The sequence below is a fragment of the Penaeus chinensis genome, chromosome 8 (assembly GCF_019202785.1).
Source record: "Penaeus chinensis breed Huanghai No. 1 chromosome 8, ASM1920278v2, whole genome shotgun sequence".
In the NCBI taxonomy this organism is placed as follows: domain Eukaryota; kingdom Metazoa; phylum Arthropoda; class Malacostraca; order Decapoda; family Penaeidae; genus Penaeus; species Penaeus chinensis.
In genome coordinates, this window is record NC_061826.1 from 8,641,432 (window position 1) to 8,658,931 (window position 17,500).

At 45.5% G+C, this 17,500-nt stretch overlaps 1 protein-coding gene across 2 annotated transcripts in view; it reads right to left on the reverse strand.

Moving 5' to 3' along the window:
• Nucleotides 1–5,544: 5,544 nt before the first annotated feature.
• Nucleotides 5,545–17,500, reverse strand: part of LOC125028008 — a 99,593-nt gene continuing 87,637 nt past the window's right edge. For both annotated transcript variants that reach the window (XM_047617264.1, XM_047617263.1), the window contains exons 4-7: nt 8,132–8,232; nt 7,647–7,960; nt 7,287–7,445; nt 5,545–6,856 (exon numbers count right to left, since the gene is read on the reverse strand). In XM_047617264.1, the coding sequence (XP_047473220.1) occupies nt 6,593–6,856; nt 7,287–7,445; nt 7,647–7,960; nt 8,132–8,232 (838 nt within the window). In that variant the 3' untranslated portion in view covers nt 5,545–6,592. The remainder of the gene's footprint in view (nt 6,857–7,286; nt 7,446–7,646; nt 7,961–8,131; nt 8,233–17,500) is intronic.

Genomic DNA, 17,500 nt, shown 5'->3' on the forward strand with positions numbered 1-17,500 from the left:
GTCAGACGCTGCGGAAACTGGAGGGACGGGAGTACGAAATGAATGTGCACACTCACACACACACACACACACACACACACACACACACACACACACACACACACACACGCATACGCATATATATATATATATATATATATATATATATATATATATGTTGTGTGTGTGTGTGTGTGTGTTTGTGTGTGTGTTTGTGTACATATGTATATGTGTGTGTGTATATATATATACATATATATAAGTGTGTGTGTGTGTATATATATATATATGTGTGTTGGGGGTGTGTGTTGTGTGTGTGTTGTTGTGTGTGTGTGTGTGTGTGTATGTTTAAGTAACATATGTATATGTATATTCAATATATAAAAATATAAATATTAAATTAATTATATATATATTAATAGGTGTGTGTGTGTGCGTTTGGGGGTTTTTTTTTTTTTTTTGTGTGTGTGTGTGTTTTGTATGTTTGGTGTGTGTGGTTTTTGTGTGTGAGTGTTTTGTGTATAAAAATTGTATTTGTGTGTATATAAATATATATTTACTATAAAATAAAAGATCTACATGTGTGGTGTGTGTGTGTTTTGAATATTTTTATATATGTTTATAATATAAAATATATAATTTTTTTAAATATAAAATAAAATTTTCTTGTGTGGGTGTTGTGTGTGTGTGTGTGTGGTGGTGGGTGTTATTGTGTAAAATATTACAATTTAAAACATAAAAATATAAATAAATATAAAATATATAAATATAATAGAGAAAAAAAGGGGGGGTGAGAAAAAAGGGAGAGAAAGAGGAGAGAGTAGAAAGAGAGGAAGAGAGAGAGATGGGAGAGAGAGGAAAGGGGGGGAAGGGGGGGAGAGGAGAGGGGGGGAAGAGGAGAGGGGAGGGGAGAAAGAGGGGGAGGGGGAAGGGGAGAGGGGGGGAGGAAAGTGAGAAAGAAGGAGAAAGGGGAGAAGAGGAGAGGGAGGAGAGAGAGGAGAGGAGAGAGAGAGAGGAAGAGGAGAAGAAAGAGGAAAAGGAGAGATAGAGAGGGAGAGAGAGGGAAGAGAGAGAGGGAGGGGGAAAAGAGGGAGAGGGGAGAGGGGGAGGGAGAGGGGAGAGGGGGATAAGGAGGAAGGGAGAGGGAGAGAGAGGGAGAGGAGAGAGAGGGGGGGGAGAGGAGAGAAGAAGAGGGAAGAGGGAGAGAGAGGAGAGAGGAGAGGGAAAAAGGGAAGAGAGGGAAGGGGGAAGAGAGGGAGAGGAGAAAAGGAGGAAGTGGGAGAGGGAAGAGGGAGAGGGAGGAGGGGGGGGGGGGGGGGGGAAAAGGAGGGGAAGGGAGAGAGAGAGAAGGAGGAGGGGAAGGGGGGGGGGGGGGGCAAAAAGAAAGGGGGGGGGAGGTTTGGGAGGGGGGGGGGGAAAAAAAGAAGAGGGGGTGGGAAAGGGGGATGAGGGAAAAAAGGGGGTGGAAAGGGGGGGAGGGCAGGAAGGGCGAAAATGCGCATATATTAAATCTCAAAATTACATTTTTTTTCTCAAAATAAGGGGAAAAAAATGTACACGAATATTATGGTTTGTTAAAGGGGGTAAGTTTTAATTACCCAAAATAGGGAAAACAAAATTTTTGTATACCAAATTGGGACAATCTCCTAATATATAAATCTAGAGTATACAATCGGCACCGCACCACACACACAAAACCACACACACCCCCACACACACACACAACACCACCCCACACACACACACACAAAACACACACACACAACACAGTCTACGCAGTTTCAAGGAATCGTAAATCGTGTAAGCCACAGCAGGTGTCAGCCGCGAGGTAAGAGGTCCGAGGTGTGGCTAACGTGCGACCGTTCAGTTCCCTCGGGTAGTAACGTGCAGTCTCTTAGCCCTAATTCAAAGTGCTCCGAGGCGTGACATCCACACAGCTGACCGTGCGCCTCCTCGCTGCCGTGTTGCCGTCACCGCCACCAAAGTGCTTCCCATAATAGGAGGAACCACACCGATTACCTTGCCTGCCCGACGCGGCGATTTAGCAGGGTGGAGCCTTGACTTCTGTTCGCGTTGCGGCTTCCTCCTGCGCGCCTGTATGTGTGTTGTATATGTACTTCATTTGTACCATACTTTTCTCGACCTGTGGGGCGTGAACTCTGGATGTTCAGAGTATTCTAGGCCAGTAGTGGATACGTGTTTGTGGGGTGTGTATGCCACGTATCCCCAACAATACAAGCATGCATTCGTGTACATAAAAGCATGCACGCGTGTCGTCTCGTCGGGAGATAATCACGGAGTAGAAGAGAGGGGAGGAGGGTCATGCACCAAATCCTGTAAAGAGAGGGGGTGGGGATAGAGAGGTAAGGGGGATCCTCGTACGGTCGAGTTCCGGAGTAAATACTGTTACTAGTTCTGTTCTTCTCACTATCATTGTATCGTCCAAAATGAATATGTAGTTTCGCTAAAGAGACAACTGTTGCTGTGAGCATGTTTTCTGTCGATGGAGAAATTACTGTCCGTCTGTCGCCAGGAGAACGTCTGTTTTCTCACCACAAACCGCTTACACTAATTTCTCCCTCTTCTTCATGATCCAAGACATTACTGAAGTTAATTTCTACGACCTACAGTATAATTATTCTTTGATTATAACCCCTGATTAGTATTTAAAAATTTCATATGTAAATACATATACTCATGCATTTGATCGATTTATATAATCTTGGAAAACTAGGTACACTAATTTCAACAGTTATGACCCGTATTCATGTACCCCATGAAGTTCAAAGGATAAACGGCTTGGGATAACCTGTACCACATTACACTCACATTTAGGCATGATACATTAGTGTTTTTGTTAAAGAAATACATGTACAACTAAAGCATAGGACTTCCTGCGTGTCCTCGATCAGCGGCGGACCTTCGAATAGCTGGATCTCGCCTCCGTAGACTATCGTCCGTCCCTTCTCTGCCTGCCATTGCTTGCTGAATTCGAGGGTGACCGTGGGAGTCTTGAAGATGAGCCAAGGGAAGGACGCTTTAGAAGAAGTTAGTACAGGAGGATTCCAGAATGGCTTTCGCGAGCCAGGGGACTGATAAATACTGGAAAAGAGAGCGTTGTAGAAGATTTACAGTTTCTATCCATCGTGAACCATTAGTAGATCCCCCACACCCTCAGAAATGACCAGGATGGAGAGCAGAGAAACAGTTGATAAGGTTCAGTGGAGATGTTCATAGTTACCAGGATTTATTAGACTAACCCCGAAACCACGTGGCAGTCTAATGAGGGGTGTTAAGATCCTCCTCTGCAGGCCAAGTCGTGGAGTTTAGTAAAGGTATTGAAGTGCTCATTCTCTGACATGGAAAGCCACACTATCTCCGTTCATCTTCACAATCAATTGGAGAGTCACTGTCCACTGGTTTGTTTATTTCCCCGTGCACAATGCCTTGTCTGCCCATATGTCCATCAGTGCTTCACTTTCTTTCAGTTTATGTAGCAATGTGTTTAGAAAATATTAGTTTATACACTGTTATGTGAGCTGCCGTCATAACGTGTCGGTACCTCACACTTGTTACCTAGCAACAACTCTCATTGGCCGCCCCGTGCACTATAATGAATGTGTCCCGCGAGCAAGATATTGTGACGCTGACTGCTGACTAAAGAGAGTGTTTCGTCGAATTTTACTATACGTGTTCGTGTTCTTAACTAATATAAAGTGGAGACCTTCAATATGGATAGATAGATAAATAGATAAAGAGATGGAGATGGAGAGAGAGAGAGAGAGAGAGAGAGAGAGAGAGAGAGAGGAGAGAGAGAGAGAGAGAGAGAGAGAGAGAGAGAGAGAGAGAGGGGGGGGGAGAGGAGAGTGGAGAGAGGAGAGAGGAGAGAGAGGAGAGAGAGCGAGAGAGAGGAGAGAGGAGAGAGGAGAGAGAGAGATAGAAAGAGAGAGAGAGAGAGAGAGAGAGAGAGAGAGAGAGAGAGAGAGAGAGAGAGAGAGAGAGAGAGAGAGAGAGGGGGGGGGGGGGAGAGGAGAGTGGAGAGAAGAGAGAGGAGAGAGGAGAGAGAAGAGATAAGAGAGGAGAGAGAGCGAGAGAGAGAGAGAGAGAGAGATAGAAAGAGAGAGAGAGAGAGAGAGAGAGAGAGAGGGAGGGAGCGGGAGGGAGAGAGAGAGAGAGAGAGAGAGGAGAGTGGAGAGAGAAGAGAGGAGAGAGAGAGATAGAGAGATAGAGAGATTGAGAGATTGAGAGAGAGATTGAGAGATTGAGAGATTGAGAGATTGAGAGATTGGGAGATTGGGAGATTGAGAGATTGAGAGATTGAGAGATTGAGAGATTGAGAGATTGAGAGTGAGAGAGTGAGAGAGTGAGAGAGTGAGAGAGTGAGAGAGTGAGAGAGAGAGGGGGGGAGGAGGAGAGTGGAGAGAGGAGAGAGGAGAGAGAAGAAGAGAGAGGGAGAGAGAGAGAGAGAGGGAGAGAGGGAGAGAGGGAGAGAGAGAGAGAGAGAGAGAGAGAGAGGGAGAGAGAGGGAGAGAGAGGGAGAGGGAGAGAGGGAGAGAGAGAGAGTGAGAGAGTGAGAGAGTGAGAGAGTGAGAGAGAGAGAGAGAGAGAGAGAGAGAGAGAGAGAGTGAGAGAGTGAGAGAGTGAGAGAGTGAGAGAGTGAGAGAGTGAGAGAGTGAGAGAGTGAGAGAGTGAGAGAGTGAGAGAGTGAGAGAGTGAGAGAGGGAGAGAGGGAGAGAGGGAGAGAGGGAGAGAGGGAGAGGGAGAAGAGAAGAGAGAGAGAGAGAATGTGTGTTTACGTGCCCTTATGTCTTAGCATGTGGGAATTCAAGTCAGTTTCTGATATAAATGACGGAATCAGCCAATAAAACATTTCCATATTTTCATACAAATATTTATTATACATATCTACATAAAGTATTTAAGACTAGCATAAGGTTGTTTTAGAAGCTTAAAAGGTAACGAAAATACAGATAAATAAGAATCTCCTTAAAAATAACTAATAAGTATTTTTGTGTGTAAAAGCGGCCTGTTAGATTAAGAAAAAAAAAAAAAAACATATTGTAAACCGTTATCATATATAACACTCTGATATCAAATACATTTATTTTCTGAATTCAGATTAAAGTATAAAAATCTTATTTATTACAACGCAAAGGACAGGATTTCAGAAGAGTTTTTGTACGTTGAAAGGTAAAGCTAATTTACATGCTGTTCACACCAATGGATAAATCACTTTCTGGGAAAACTAATATAAACAATGATTATGAATACAGGATACTTGCAATGTTTATTACACAAGACTTTTTCATTATTTGTTTAGCCTCAGACTGCATACTGAATCTAGATTTGTTGTTGTTGTTGTTTGTTGTTGTAGTTGGAGTTTTGGTTGTGACTGGAGTTGGAGTTGGAGTTTTAGCTGGAGTTGTTGTTGTTGTTGTTGTTGGAGTTGGAGTTATGGTTGTGAGTGGAGTTTGAGTTGGAGTTTTAGCTGGAGTTGTAGGTGGAGTTGTGGTTGGAGTTGTTGTTGTTGCTATTGTTGTCGTTGTCGTTGTCGTCGTTGTCGTTGTCGTCGTTGTCGTCGTTGTCGTTGTCGTTGTCGTTGTCGTTGTTGTTGTTGTTGTTGTTGTTGTTGTTGTTGTTGTTGTTGTTGTTGTTGTTGTTGTTGTTGTTGTTGTGTCGTCGTCGTCATTGTTCTTATCGCTTTCTGAAGTCTTGCATCGTCTCCTTTACGACGAAGCAGATTCTCATAATGGTTGGTATTAATTCTTGATCAGTATCTCGAGCCGATACCAAACAGAAATAATATAAATCGGGTCGAATTGAAGATATAATAGCCAATGCTTGAAGATACAGTATATCGTTATGTGATAAAAGCGATAACCTTATTGTTATATTACGATCTGATTCAGATATGACAGAGACTGATGTAATTGCTTATATATAAAAAAAAAAAAAAAAAAAACATTGCATTTTAAAAAGATTTGGTCACGTGATTATTCCTTTGTGAAACTTCTAAAAGGGAAAATAAGAAAAAAATATATATACATATAATAAATGCACATGATCTAAGCAACCAGAAACACTAGGTGGCAGCATAGAATTATTTCGGAAAATTAGTTTCAGTTTGAGAACAGCATACCGGAAGAATTTAACATTTTATTTACATATTAGACGGATCGGTAGAGTGTGTTTCTCTGTTTTTTTTTATATTCTGGTATGAAGGAATCCTTCGCTCTATGCCTTAATAATGCGCGAGTAATTAAATACTTACTTATACAGTACTTTATCATTCCTGAATTGTCATTAAGTGTGTTTAATCATGAACAAAAGACAAACACATTCACAACCACTACCTCTTGAACATCTTGAGACAATACTCAAAGGCATTCAAAGTTCCTAAGAAAAAATATGGAATATTGCAGGTATATCAGTTTCTTCTTTAAATCTTAGAAATGCTTTCTGTCCGAAATAAAATATATTACGGCAGTCTTTTGCATATTACACTTTCACTTTCTCTTATTCACTTACGCCACTATTTTTTCCTTCGTTCCTCCCAAATTTCTATATTTCACTCTCACTGTCGTCTTATTTTTTTTTTTCCGAAACGTCGTCGTTAGCCAAGAGTAGCTTCGAAGTGATCCGGGAGTTCGGGCATCTGAGGGGGACGCGTGAGGCCCCGAAGCGCCAGGTGAACGAGAGTTTCCGTGGACAGCGTGTGGTAACTGCTCGTCGAGGAGAGGAAGGAAGGGAGGAACGCCAGAGGAGACACGTCGCTGTCCCTGAGGCTCGCTAGGCTCCTCACCTCCCCGATCTTGGCTCCAGCGGCGTCTTCCACGGCCTCGAGGACCAGGCGGCCGAGGGTGCGGCGGGAGAGGTTCTGCGGGCGAAGGAAGTGTCAATTTTGGACGATGAAGCGAGTGTGACGGTTTAGTGGTGTGTGTGGGTGTGGGTGTGCGTGTGGGTGTGCGTGTGCGTGTGCGTGTGCGTGTGCGTGTGCGTGTGCGTGTGCGTGTGCGTGTGCGTGTGTGTGTGTGTTTGTGCGTGTGTGCGTGTGCGTGTGCGTGTGCGTGTGCGTGTGCGTGTGCGTGTGTGTGTGTGTGTGTGTGTGTGTGTGTGTGTGTGTGTGCGCGCGTGTGTATGCGTGTGTGTGTGTGTGTGCGTGCGTGTGTAATATTCAATGTGTAACCTAATGTTAGCTGCAATGAAAATTATTATCTCTTGTAAAACCTTCGATATAGCAAGTATCTGCATTTAATCTGACATTTCAGAGACCACCAGGCATCAGGGCACATCAAGCCTCCACTCACCAGGTCCGCCAAGGTCAGCAGCACCTGGAGGAGATGTCTCAGCTTGTCTTCGAGGAGGGCGAGCCTGACCCGCTCGGCCTCCACGTGCCGCAGCTTCTCGTCTAAGACTCCCGACATCCCGTAGGCGTCGTTGTCGTCCTTGGAGAACAGGCTTTGTTCCTGAGGAAAGAATGGAAGGTTCCTCGTCAGTATCGGTGGTTGTCTTTACACTTAGTATGTTTAATTTTATATCAGCTCATCTTATGCTCTGTCGTATCAAAACAATAGGATATATCTTCCGGATTCCATTATCTAAACGGCAAAGCAAACAGTATAACACACAATAAATGCCCTCGCCCTACTGCCGGCGGGCCCCCTCACCCGATCCCACTCCTTCTCAGCGGCGTCCAGGGACTCCTGGATCCACTGCACCTCCTTCTCCAGCCCCTCGATGATCGCGGTGGAGGTCGAGGTCAAGGCGCCGCCCTTCTTGGCCTCACGGACCGCCCACGAGGACTCCTCTTCTTCCTCCTCCGTGATCATCAGCGTCGGCGAACCCAGGGACGGCGTCAGAAGGTCCGACTCCGACCGGGGACTCGCCGGGGACTTCGGGCTGCAGGACGAGTTCGAGTCGTTTCTGCTCCTGGTGTCCTTCAAGGGCGCGCCCCTCGGAGACCACAAGTCGTCGTCAGAAGCTGAGGAATACAAATAAAGAAATGAATAAATAAATAAATAAAATTCCGTCGGCGCTTGCGGAACATAAGACTAATTTTCTTCATCGACATTTCAAGCGAGATCAAAATATCTACAAACTCTTGAAGTGCAAGTTGGTGGTCTCCTTCTTCTCCGAATTTGTATTATCTTACCAGATATGTGGTCTGTTGATCGATCCGGGGTCTTCATGTCGTCATCTCGTTCGCTGTCTTCACTATACAAGCCGCTGTCCGCTCTGCAAACCGAATCCAATCTGAGGAAGAATATCTTGGATTAGACTTATAATCATCAGAAATTATTTGCGTATCAATTTGCATGCCGATATATTATGTTCGTAATATATATATAATGTATGTATAAAATGAAGAGATAAGTATTTGACGATGTAAGTGCAAGAATTTTATATAAATCCATCGGTAGTTTTGTGTAAACGTTGAGTCGAATGGTTTTTAAGGGTTACCGCTACAATAATTTCCGTTTTCTACGATCATATTGCCATTTTCTTATTATTTTCAGGGATAACTAGTTTATTTCTATTTTTTTTCTATTATTAGTGTGTGTGTGTGGGTGTGTGTGTGTGTGTGTGTGTGTGTGTGTGTGTGTGTGTGTGTGTGTGTGTGTGTGTGTGTGTGTGTGTGTGTGTGTGCGCGTGCGTGCGTGCGTGCGTGCGTGCGTGCGTGCGTGCGTGCGTGTGCGTGCGTGTGCGTGTGTGCGTGTGTGCGTGTGTGCGTGTGTGCGAGAAAGAGAGAGAGAGAGAGAGAGAGAGAGAGAGAGAGAGAGAGAGAGAGAGAGAGAGAGAGAGAGAGAGAGAGAGAGAGAGAGAGAGAGAGAGAGAGAGAGAGAGAGCATGTGTGCGCCTACCTATGATATACATGTATGTGTTTCTCTGCCGTATATGTGAATGTAAATACATCATTTTGACTCTAGCTGATTACATAGCTCTCAGGAACTCGATAACGAGGTAGAAATCTTACCCTAAACTAATAAAAGCAATAAACGAAAACACAGTATTAATCAACACATATAAAAAGAGTAACACACTATATCCAATTAATAACAAACAGCCCAGCCTCAATGAAAAAAGCAGAGTTTGAAGCAAAGTACTTCTTAAAATGGACTGTTGGACCCTCTAAGAGTAAACACAACGCGAGGAAAGGTTTATGGCTTGCTGGAGGTGTTTACGTCGGACGGGCTGTTGAAAAGCTGAAAATTACGGCAAACCCAAATTGTTTTAAGAACACCACCGTAAATATGAACCGTTTTTTAGTCTGGTCGGCGAAAGAGCCACTAGATATATGAGCCCTTAGGATCATTGACTGATTCGACCTTACAGCGGGTTAATAATATACACAACGGGTACTTACAGCATTCAATTACTATAACACAAAACAAGAGAATACCAAGTATGTGGTACGTGGCCCTACAAGGCACCCTGGATGAAGGATTGAATCTTATGCAAAGCGACTCAAGAGGGAAAGCCCGTATGAGGGAAGGGTTCGGCGAGCCATACATCACCGGGAGACACTAATGCCGGGTCGTCCTGGATAGGTAAATACCCCGAATGGCACCTCCACGTGTCCCTCGCGATGCCACGGCTACGGCACGCGGAGAGAAGAGATAAAATGACTAATCTTCCTGAGTGTGAAAGTACTGCGAAGGCGGGCGGGCTGGGAAAGTGTAGGAGAGTGTTTTGGATTCTTTGGGCATTGCCTGGCGGTGAGTGGCGAGGGTGTGGTGCACGTACGTGGAATACTCAACCCATGTGAAATGCCGAGGGTTAAGCTGGCAGCGATAAAAACGGAAGTCTGCTCTATATAGTTGTTACTGAAACCGTGTTGGAGTCGGTATTTAAGATCAGAATGGCTGTTCTTAGAGCTTCGATAAAGCTAAGTGTCAATATTCCATCTACATGTGGATAGAACGGTAATAAAATTCGATGTTTCTGACGTGTAGAATTCGCCCCCCACTCCCCCAAAAAAAGAGAAAAAAAGAGTGTAAAACCTGACAGTTTCAATGAGTGTTTTAAGAGCCTTCTTCGAATAACAGCTACACTCTTTGCACTTAAGAATAAAACGAAAGAAGTCTTCCCTTGGATGGGTTACAAGGGAGAGACTATTATGTTACGGGCATCCCTCCTTCCCAGAGCCCTCCTATAACCTGTAATTAACTGGAAATGACAGTACACTTTATGATTTACTAAGGGACTAATCACAGACGCCAGATCGAGTAATCTCAGACACCATTATTTCACAAACAGCCTTTCCTTTTATTTATATTTTAGCGTTCTTGACGACTAGGAGACTTCATCACAGAACGCCGCGGTTATCATGATGTCAGATAAATCGCTCAGTCCAGTAGATGCTGTTAGAGTACAAGCATCGCACGGAGGAAATAATTGAAGGTTCAGAAACACTTTAATTGAGGGCTGCGCAATACTGATTTATTGGGGAGAGAACACCCGCCAATTTTTCTTTTTTTTTTTCTTTCTCTCTTTCTTTCTTTCTTTCTTTCTTTTCATTCTTCTTTTCTTTTCTTTTTTCTTTCTTTTTTCTTTTTTTTCTTTTCTTTTCTTTTTTCTCTTTCTTTCTTTTCTTTCCTTCTTCTTACTCTCTTCTTTTTTTCTTTCTCTTTTTTTTCCTCTCTACCTTTTTTCCTCCTCTCTCCCCCTTTTTCTCCCTCTTTTTCCTCTCTCTCTCTCTTTTTTTTCGTGCGTGAGGAGAGAAAGAGAGAGAAAAAAGAGAGAGAAAAACCACACCCACCCCCACACCCACACCCACAAACCCACACCAACCCCACACACACACACCCCTATAAAATAAACTATTACATTTACGATTTTCCCCGGTTGGGGGTAAACAAATACAGACAAAACCGCCGTTCATTCGGGGGATGATCCGGTGTTTTCCCCCCCTGACTTTTAAACGTCCAGTTTTATTAGTTTTTGTTCCCGGGGCCATGGCCAGTTTTCCCCCTTTTAGGACACACATCCCATGCAAATCCGCCCCCTTTCCCTTCCTTTTGGCCATTCATCGTCCATTTACTTGTGGGGCCACCCCCTCAAATCTCCCCCGGTTCACTTCGAGCCACTTTACTTTCGTCCCAATTCCTCTCCCTCGCCCAAAATCGAAGGGTGCACGACTGCCTCCTCCCCATCGACCAAACAGACCCCCGACATCGTGACATCACTCGTCTGTTCAGAGTTTCTGGCTGTGTTTGCCTTGCTTTTCCCCTTTTTTGGGTTTTTGGTGGTGTGTGGGGTGTGTGTTTTGTGTGTGTGTGTTTTTGTGTGGTGTTTTGTTTTTGTGGGGGGGGTGTGAGAGAGAGAGAGGAGAGAGGAGGGGGGGAGAGTAGGGGGGGGGGAGGAAAAGAAATAAAAGGGGGGGGGGAGGGGGAGGGGGAGGGGAGGGGGAAAAAAAAAAAAAAAAAGGGTAAAAGGGGAGGAGAGAGGGAAAGAGAAGGAAAAGGGAGAGAGGAAGAGAGAAGAGGGGGAGAGAGGGGGAAGAAAAGGGGGGAAAAGAGGGGAGAGGAACCCAGAGAGGAGACCCCAGAGAGAGAGAAAAGGAAAAAAGAGAAAGAGAAAGAGAAAGAGAAAGAAAAGAGCAAGATAAAGAGAAAGTGAGAGAGAGAGAGGGGAAGAAGAGAGAGAGAGAGAAGAGAGAAGAGAGAGAGAGAGAGAGAGAGAGAGAGAGAGAGAGAGAGAGAGAGAGAGAGAAAGAGGAGGGAGAGAGAAAGAGGAGGGAGAGAGAAAGAGGAGGGAGAGAGAAAGAGGAGGGAGAGAGAAAGAGGAGGGAGAGAGAAAGAGGAGGGAGAGAGAAAGAGGAGGGAGAGAGAAAGAGGAGAGAGAGAGAGGGGAGAAAGAGAGGAGAGAGAAAGGGAAGGACAGGGGAACTTCAAGAAAGGGTGAAACGTGAAGGAAAGAGAAACGGAGCCTGAGAAGAAAAGAAAGAGACAAAAAAAAGAAGGATACGATAGAGAGAAAGAGCGAGACCGACAGCGAAAGAGACGAGAGGTGTATTCCCAAACATACGCCCGGTCCCATCCGTTCCGTCTCACTGTACCCGACCTTACAACCACTACGCATACGACTGTAAACAAACAAAAATTACAAACCCAACATGACATCGTAACGAGACCAATTCCACACAATACACTAAAGCCGGGGAGATGCAGCATCCCCCCCTCCCCTCCCCCCCCATGAGACAGAGATGCTGGTCCAGGTTGAGATGAGGAAACGCAGGTGTCTCATTATTATTCCTGGAGTGAAGATAATTCATTATGTTCATTAGGTTCACGTAAATGACCATCATCCTAACTACTGCTTGAGACGGGGATCTGTTTGTGCGTTGGTTTGTGGGTGTTCAATGTTCATAAATATATTCATCGAATATTTATGTTATTTGTCTACATACTTAATCTCCAATGCCTTATTTACTAATCTTCTTTTACATTTAAAAGATTAAGAATGGAAAAAGAGTACAGAATAACGAAAGGAAGTCGTAAAAGCTATACACGAAGACATTTCCGAGAATCATTAGAACGAGAAATATTAATGATCATTCATAGTTACGCTAATGAGCTCGAAAGCACTATAAGCAGCATAACAGGTTTGGCGAGATCTGGTCTGACATCAGAAAGTCAGCTCCCTATCATAGGATATAACTGGTGATTCTGCGTGATCTGTCATCGTTTCAAGTTCTGACATGAGTGTTGTTGTTGTTGTTGTTGTTGTTGTTGTTGTTGTTGTTGTTGTTGTTGTTGTTGTTGTTGTTGTTGTTGTTGTTGTTGTTGTTGATGGTGTTGTTGCTGCTGCACATTTTTAGTCTCTTTTTTCTTTTTCTTTCCGTCCTTGCCTGTTTTTCTTGTTTTTTTTTTTTTCTGCCGTGGAGTCACCTCAGTTTCTTGTTTTCTTTTTTGTTATATGATCTCTGTCTTTTTCCTGTCTGTCTGTCTACATATTTCTCCATCTTTCTTTCCATTTTAGTTTCCATAGCCTTCTCCCTCTCCCCCCTCTTCCTCCTATTCTCTCCCACTTCCCTCTCCCTCTCCTCTCTTTTAATTTTCTTTTCTCTCCTTTATTTCTCTCCCCTTTCTCCCTCTCCCTCTCCCTCACCCTCACCCTCACCCTCACCCTCACCCTCACCCTCACCCTCACCCTCACCCTCACCCTCTCCCTCTCTCTCCCCCCCCCCCTTCTCTCGCACCCCCTTTCTTCTATGAGAAAAAGAAAGTTGGCATCGTGCGAACACAGAGGACTGGCAACGTGCAAGGAGGTCAAATAATTACAGGTATTAGAGCCCGGGCCAGCGTGAGGGGCGAGACATCTGTTGAAAAAAAAGGTAGGTGAATATGCAGTGAGTTAAGAGGTCTGTCGGGAAACGAAGGTCAAGCAATCTCTCTTCCCTCCCTTCTCTCTTTCTCTTTGTCTTTGTCTTTCTTTTTGTCTTTCTGTGTGCGTGCGTGCGTGCGTGGGTGTGTGCGTGCGTGTGTGCGTGCTTGCGTGTCGCACTCACGTGTTAACGTGCGCATACAAGCACATATAAACATTCTTCAATTCCTTCCTCTCCTTCCCTCGCCCTTTCCCCTTCCTCTTTCTTTCCCTCCCCCCCCCCCCTTACTTTTCATCATCACCCTCAGAAATACCAGACGACAAAACGACCGAAACCACAATCAAACAGACTGATGTTCCTCCCTCTCGGCGTTGCTTCAGAAGCCTGTACTTTTTTTCGTCCGCTGCACAAACCATCCTCTATTCCGCCGGCAGGTATTTCATCAGCAGGTAATAATCGTGAACAGGTGATTCCGCTGGCATTGAACACTCCAACTCGTGTCTGGGTATCAAGTGACCTCGTCTGCAATGTTTCCTGAGCGGGGGAAGGTTGCAAAATTCTGTTTGTTTTGCCTTGGTGTCATGGTTGCAGGGGAGGATGAGACAGATAAAGTAGGAGACAGATAGATTGAATAATAAAGATACACACAGGAAAGAGATAGATAGGTTGATGGGAAATAGATAAAGAGAAAGGGGGGGGGGTAATTAGACAAAACAGGCAAGCTCATAAACAGATCACGATAAAGAAAACGAGAGTAATTATTAGAAGAAAAAAAATTGCAGAGAAAGACAAAAATATCCGAGAGAATGACAAAGAGAATAGAAATAGAAAAAGAGAAAGACTGAGAGAGAAACAAGGGGCAGCTAGAAGGCGCTTGAGGGTCATGCTTGGAAAAAGTTTATACCTAACTGAGAAGTCAAGCGTAACGCAGGGTATCCGTGCATGCAAGCAATTCTCTGCCTTTCCCCCTAATTCTGGTTTCTTGTCTCACTCCCCCCTCCCCCCTCCTTGCCCCTTTGTGGGTCTTTGTGTGTATGTTTGTGTTTGTGTGGGTCTATATCCGACTTCTCTCCCTTTCTCTCTCTCTCTCTCTCTCTCTCTCTATATATATATATATATATATATATATATATATATATATATATATATATATCCCTCTCCCTCTCCCTACCCATTCCCATTCCCACTCCCTTCCTCTCCTCCCCCCTTCTCCTTTCTCTTTTCTCTTTTCTCTTTCTCTTTCTCCTTTCTCCTCTCTCCTCTCTCCCTCTCCCTTCGCTGGCAAAATTCTTTCACCTACTCCCGGTCAGTGAATTTGCAATACTCTTTGCAATATATATTCTTTGCAACACATTTTCTTCCGCCCTTCTCCGTGGGTCCCGTTCGCCTTATCCGAAATCGTCCTGGAACGGACTCCCCGAGCACGTTCCGATCTGCTGGTCTGATAGGGATTTCTTAAAACAAAGCATGAGAAGATCTCTTTCCTTCCGCTCGTTCTTGCTCTCGATTTTGCTCTCGATTTTGCTCTCTTTCGTTCGCTCTCTCTCTCGCTCTCGCTCTCGCTCTCCTCTCTCTCTCGTCCTCTTCTCTCTCATCCTTTGTCTCGTCTCAAACCTCTCTCTCTCTCCTCGTCTCTCTCCTCCTCCTCCCTTTTTCTCCTCTCTCTCTCCCTCATCCTCTCCTCTCTCTCTCCCCTCTCTCCTCTCTCCCTCTCTCTCTCTCTCCTCTCCCCTCCCCCCTCTCTCTCTCTCCTCCTTTCCCCCTCTCTCTCTCTCTCTCCCCCCCCTCCTCTCTCTCTCTCCCCCTCTCTCTCATCTCTCTCCCCCTCCTCTCTCTCTCTCCCCCTCTCTCTCTCTCTCCCCCCCTCTCTCTCCCCCCTCTCTCACTCTCCCCCCCTCTCTCTTTTCTCTCCCCCTCTCCCCCCCCCCCTCCCCCTCTCCCCCTCCTTCCCCTCTCTCCCCCCCCTCTCTCCTCTCTCTCTCTTTTTCTCTCTCTCTCTCTCTCTCCTCCTCTCTCTCATCTCTCTCTCTCTCTCTCTCCTCCCTCCCCTCATCTCTCTCTCCTCTCGCTCATCTCCTCTCCTCTCTCTCTCTTTTCTCTCCTCTCTCTCCCCCCCTCCTCAAAACCCCTCTCTCCCCCCCCCACTCTCTCTCTCTTCATCCCCCTCTCTCTCTCTCTCCCCCTCCCCCTCTTCTCTCTCTCTCCCCCCTCCCCCTCTCTCTCTCTCTCCCCCTCTCTCTCTCTCTTCCCCCCCCCTTCTCTCTCTCTCTCCCCCTCACTCTCTCTCCTCTTCCCCTCTCCCCCTCTCCCCCTCTCCCCCTCCCCTTCCCCTCTCTCCCCCCCCCCTCTCTCTCTCTCTCTCATCATCCTCTCTCTTCTCATCTCTCTCTCTCTCTCATCTCTCTCCTCCTCCTCTCTTCTTTTTCTTTTTCTTTTTCTTTTTTTTTTATTATTATTATTATTATTATTATTCCTCCTCCTCCTCCTCCCTCTCCTCCCTCTCCTCCTCCTCCTCCTCCTCCTCCTCCTCCTCCTCCTCCTCCTCCTCCTCCTCCTCCTCCTCCTCCTCCTCCTCCTCCTCCTCCTCCTCCTCCTACTCCTACTCCTACTCCTACTCCTACTCCTCCTCCTCCTCCTCCTCCTCCTCCTCTCCTCCTCCTCCTCCTCCTACTCCTCCTCCTCCTCCTCCTCCTCCTCCTCCTCCTCCTCCTCCTCCTCCTCCTCCTCCTCCTCCTCCTCCTCCTCCTCCTTCTGCAGTAGCCCAGCCTCCTTCGGCCTCCATTCCCTCCACGCTCGTGCGACTCTCCCGAAGGTCACGGTCCTCGTCCCGCCTCCTTTCACCCGCCCTCCGATCCCGCGGGTGAGCGTTTGTGAGAGAGCGGTCGTGGGTGAGCTTTCGTTGGAGAGCGTTCGTAAAAGAGCGGTTGAGGATGAGCTTTCGTTGGAGAGCGGTCGTGAGTGAGCGTTCGTGAGAGAGCGGTCGTGGGTGAGCGTTCGTGGGTGGGCTTTCGTTGGAGAGCGTTCGTGGAAGTACGGTCGTGGGTAAGCGTTCGTAGGGAAACCGTCCTTGGATGAGCGTTCGTGGGTGAGCATTTGTAGGAGAGCGATTTCATGGGTGAGCGTACAATAGAGAGCATTTTCGGGAGAGCTCTCGTACCAGAGCTCTATCCGGGCCTGGGTTCCATACAGCTAGCTAATGGAGGTGAAAAGGAGACTAAATAAGGGAAAAATGGCGGGAAACTGGCTGACGGGGAGGGGGGTGGGGGGTCGATCGCTTACTGTCGAGTCGCTGCCGAGAGTGTCGACATTCGAAGAATTTCATTTAAAAAAAAGGAGCATTTTTAGGGCAACGTCGGATAGGTCGGCTAAATCGACCTTCGCCACCAACGCCGCCATCATCATCACCTTCATTATTAGACTCACAGAAGATTCATCATTACCATCATCATTCCCATTTCCGCTTTCATTTATTTCAGTTATTTCAGTTATTTCAGTTATTTCAGTTATTTCGTTTCCCTTTCGTTCGCCCCACCGACACGAGGAGACAATGAGAGGCTGTGACGTCATCAGAGGAAACTAAACGTAGAGGTTTATCACTTTCTTCCTCCCACTGTTTGCGGTAACACTGGTCCTGCAAAAAAGACGTGATTCGACAGCGTTGCCAATCCGACCGGCTTCCCTCCTTTAAAAAAAAAAAAAAAAAAAAAAAAAATTATTATTATTGTCAACCCTGCGTTTACCGAGATTAGAAAACGTCAAGTGGAAATTTGGCAGAACTTGATGCTGCTGTTTTTTGTGTATTTTTTGTGTGTTTCGGGGGAAGGGGGGGGGGGGGGAGGGGGGAGGGATTCAGCTCTTGAAGTGGCTTGTAAAGAGGAAACTCTTTTCTCGGGAAATGATTCGAGAATGAAAAGTGTTGCAAAAGAGAGAAAACGAGAAGAAAAAGTATGTTACTTCAGGGTGTGTGTTTGTATATATATATGTATATATATAATATGTATATAACATATATAATATATAATATATATATAATATATATACATATATAATATATTTACATATATAATATATATACATATATAATATATATACATATATATACATATATTCATATACATACATATATATATATACGTATGTGTGTGTGTGTGTGTGTGTGTGTGTGTGTGTGTGGTGTGTGTGTGTGTGTGTGTG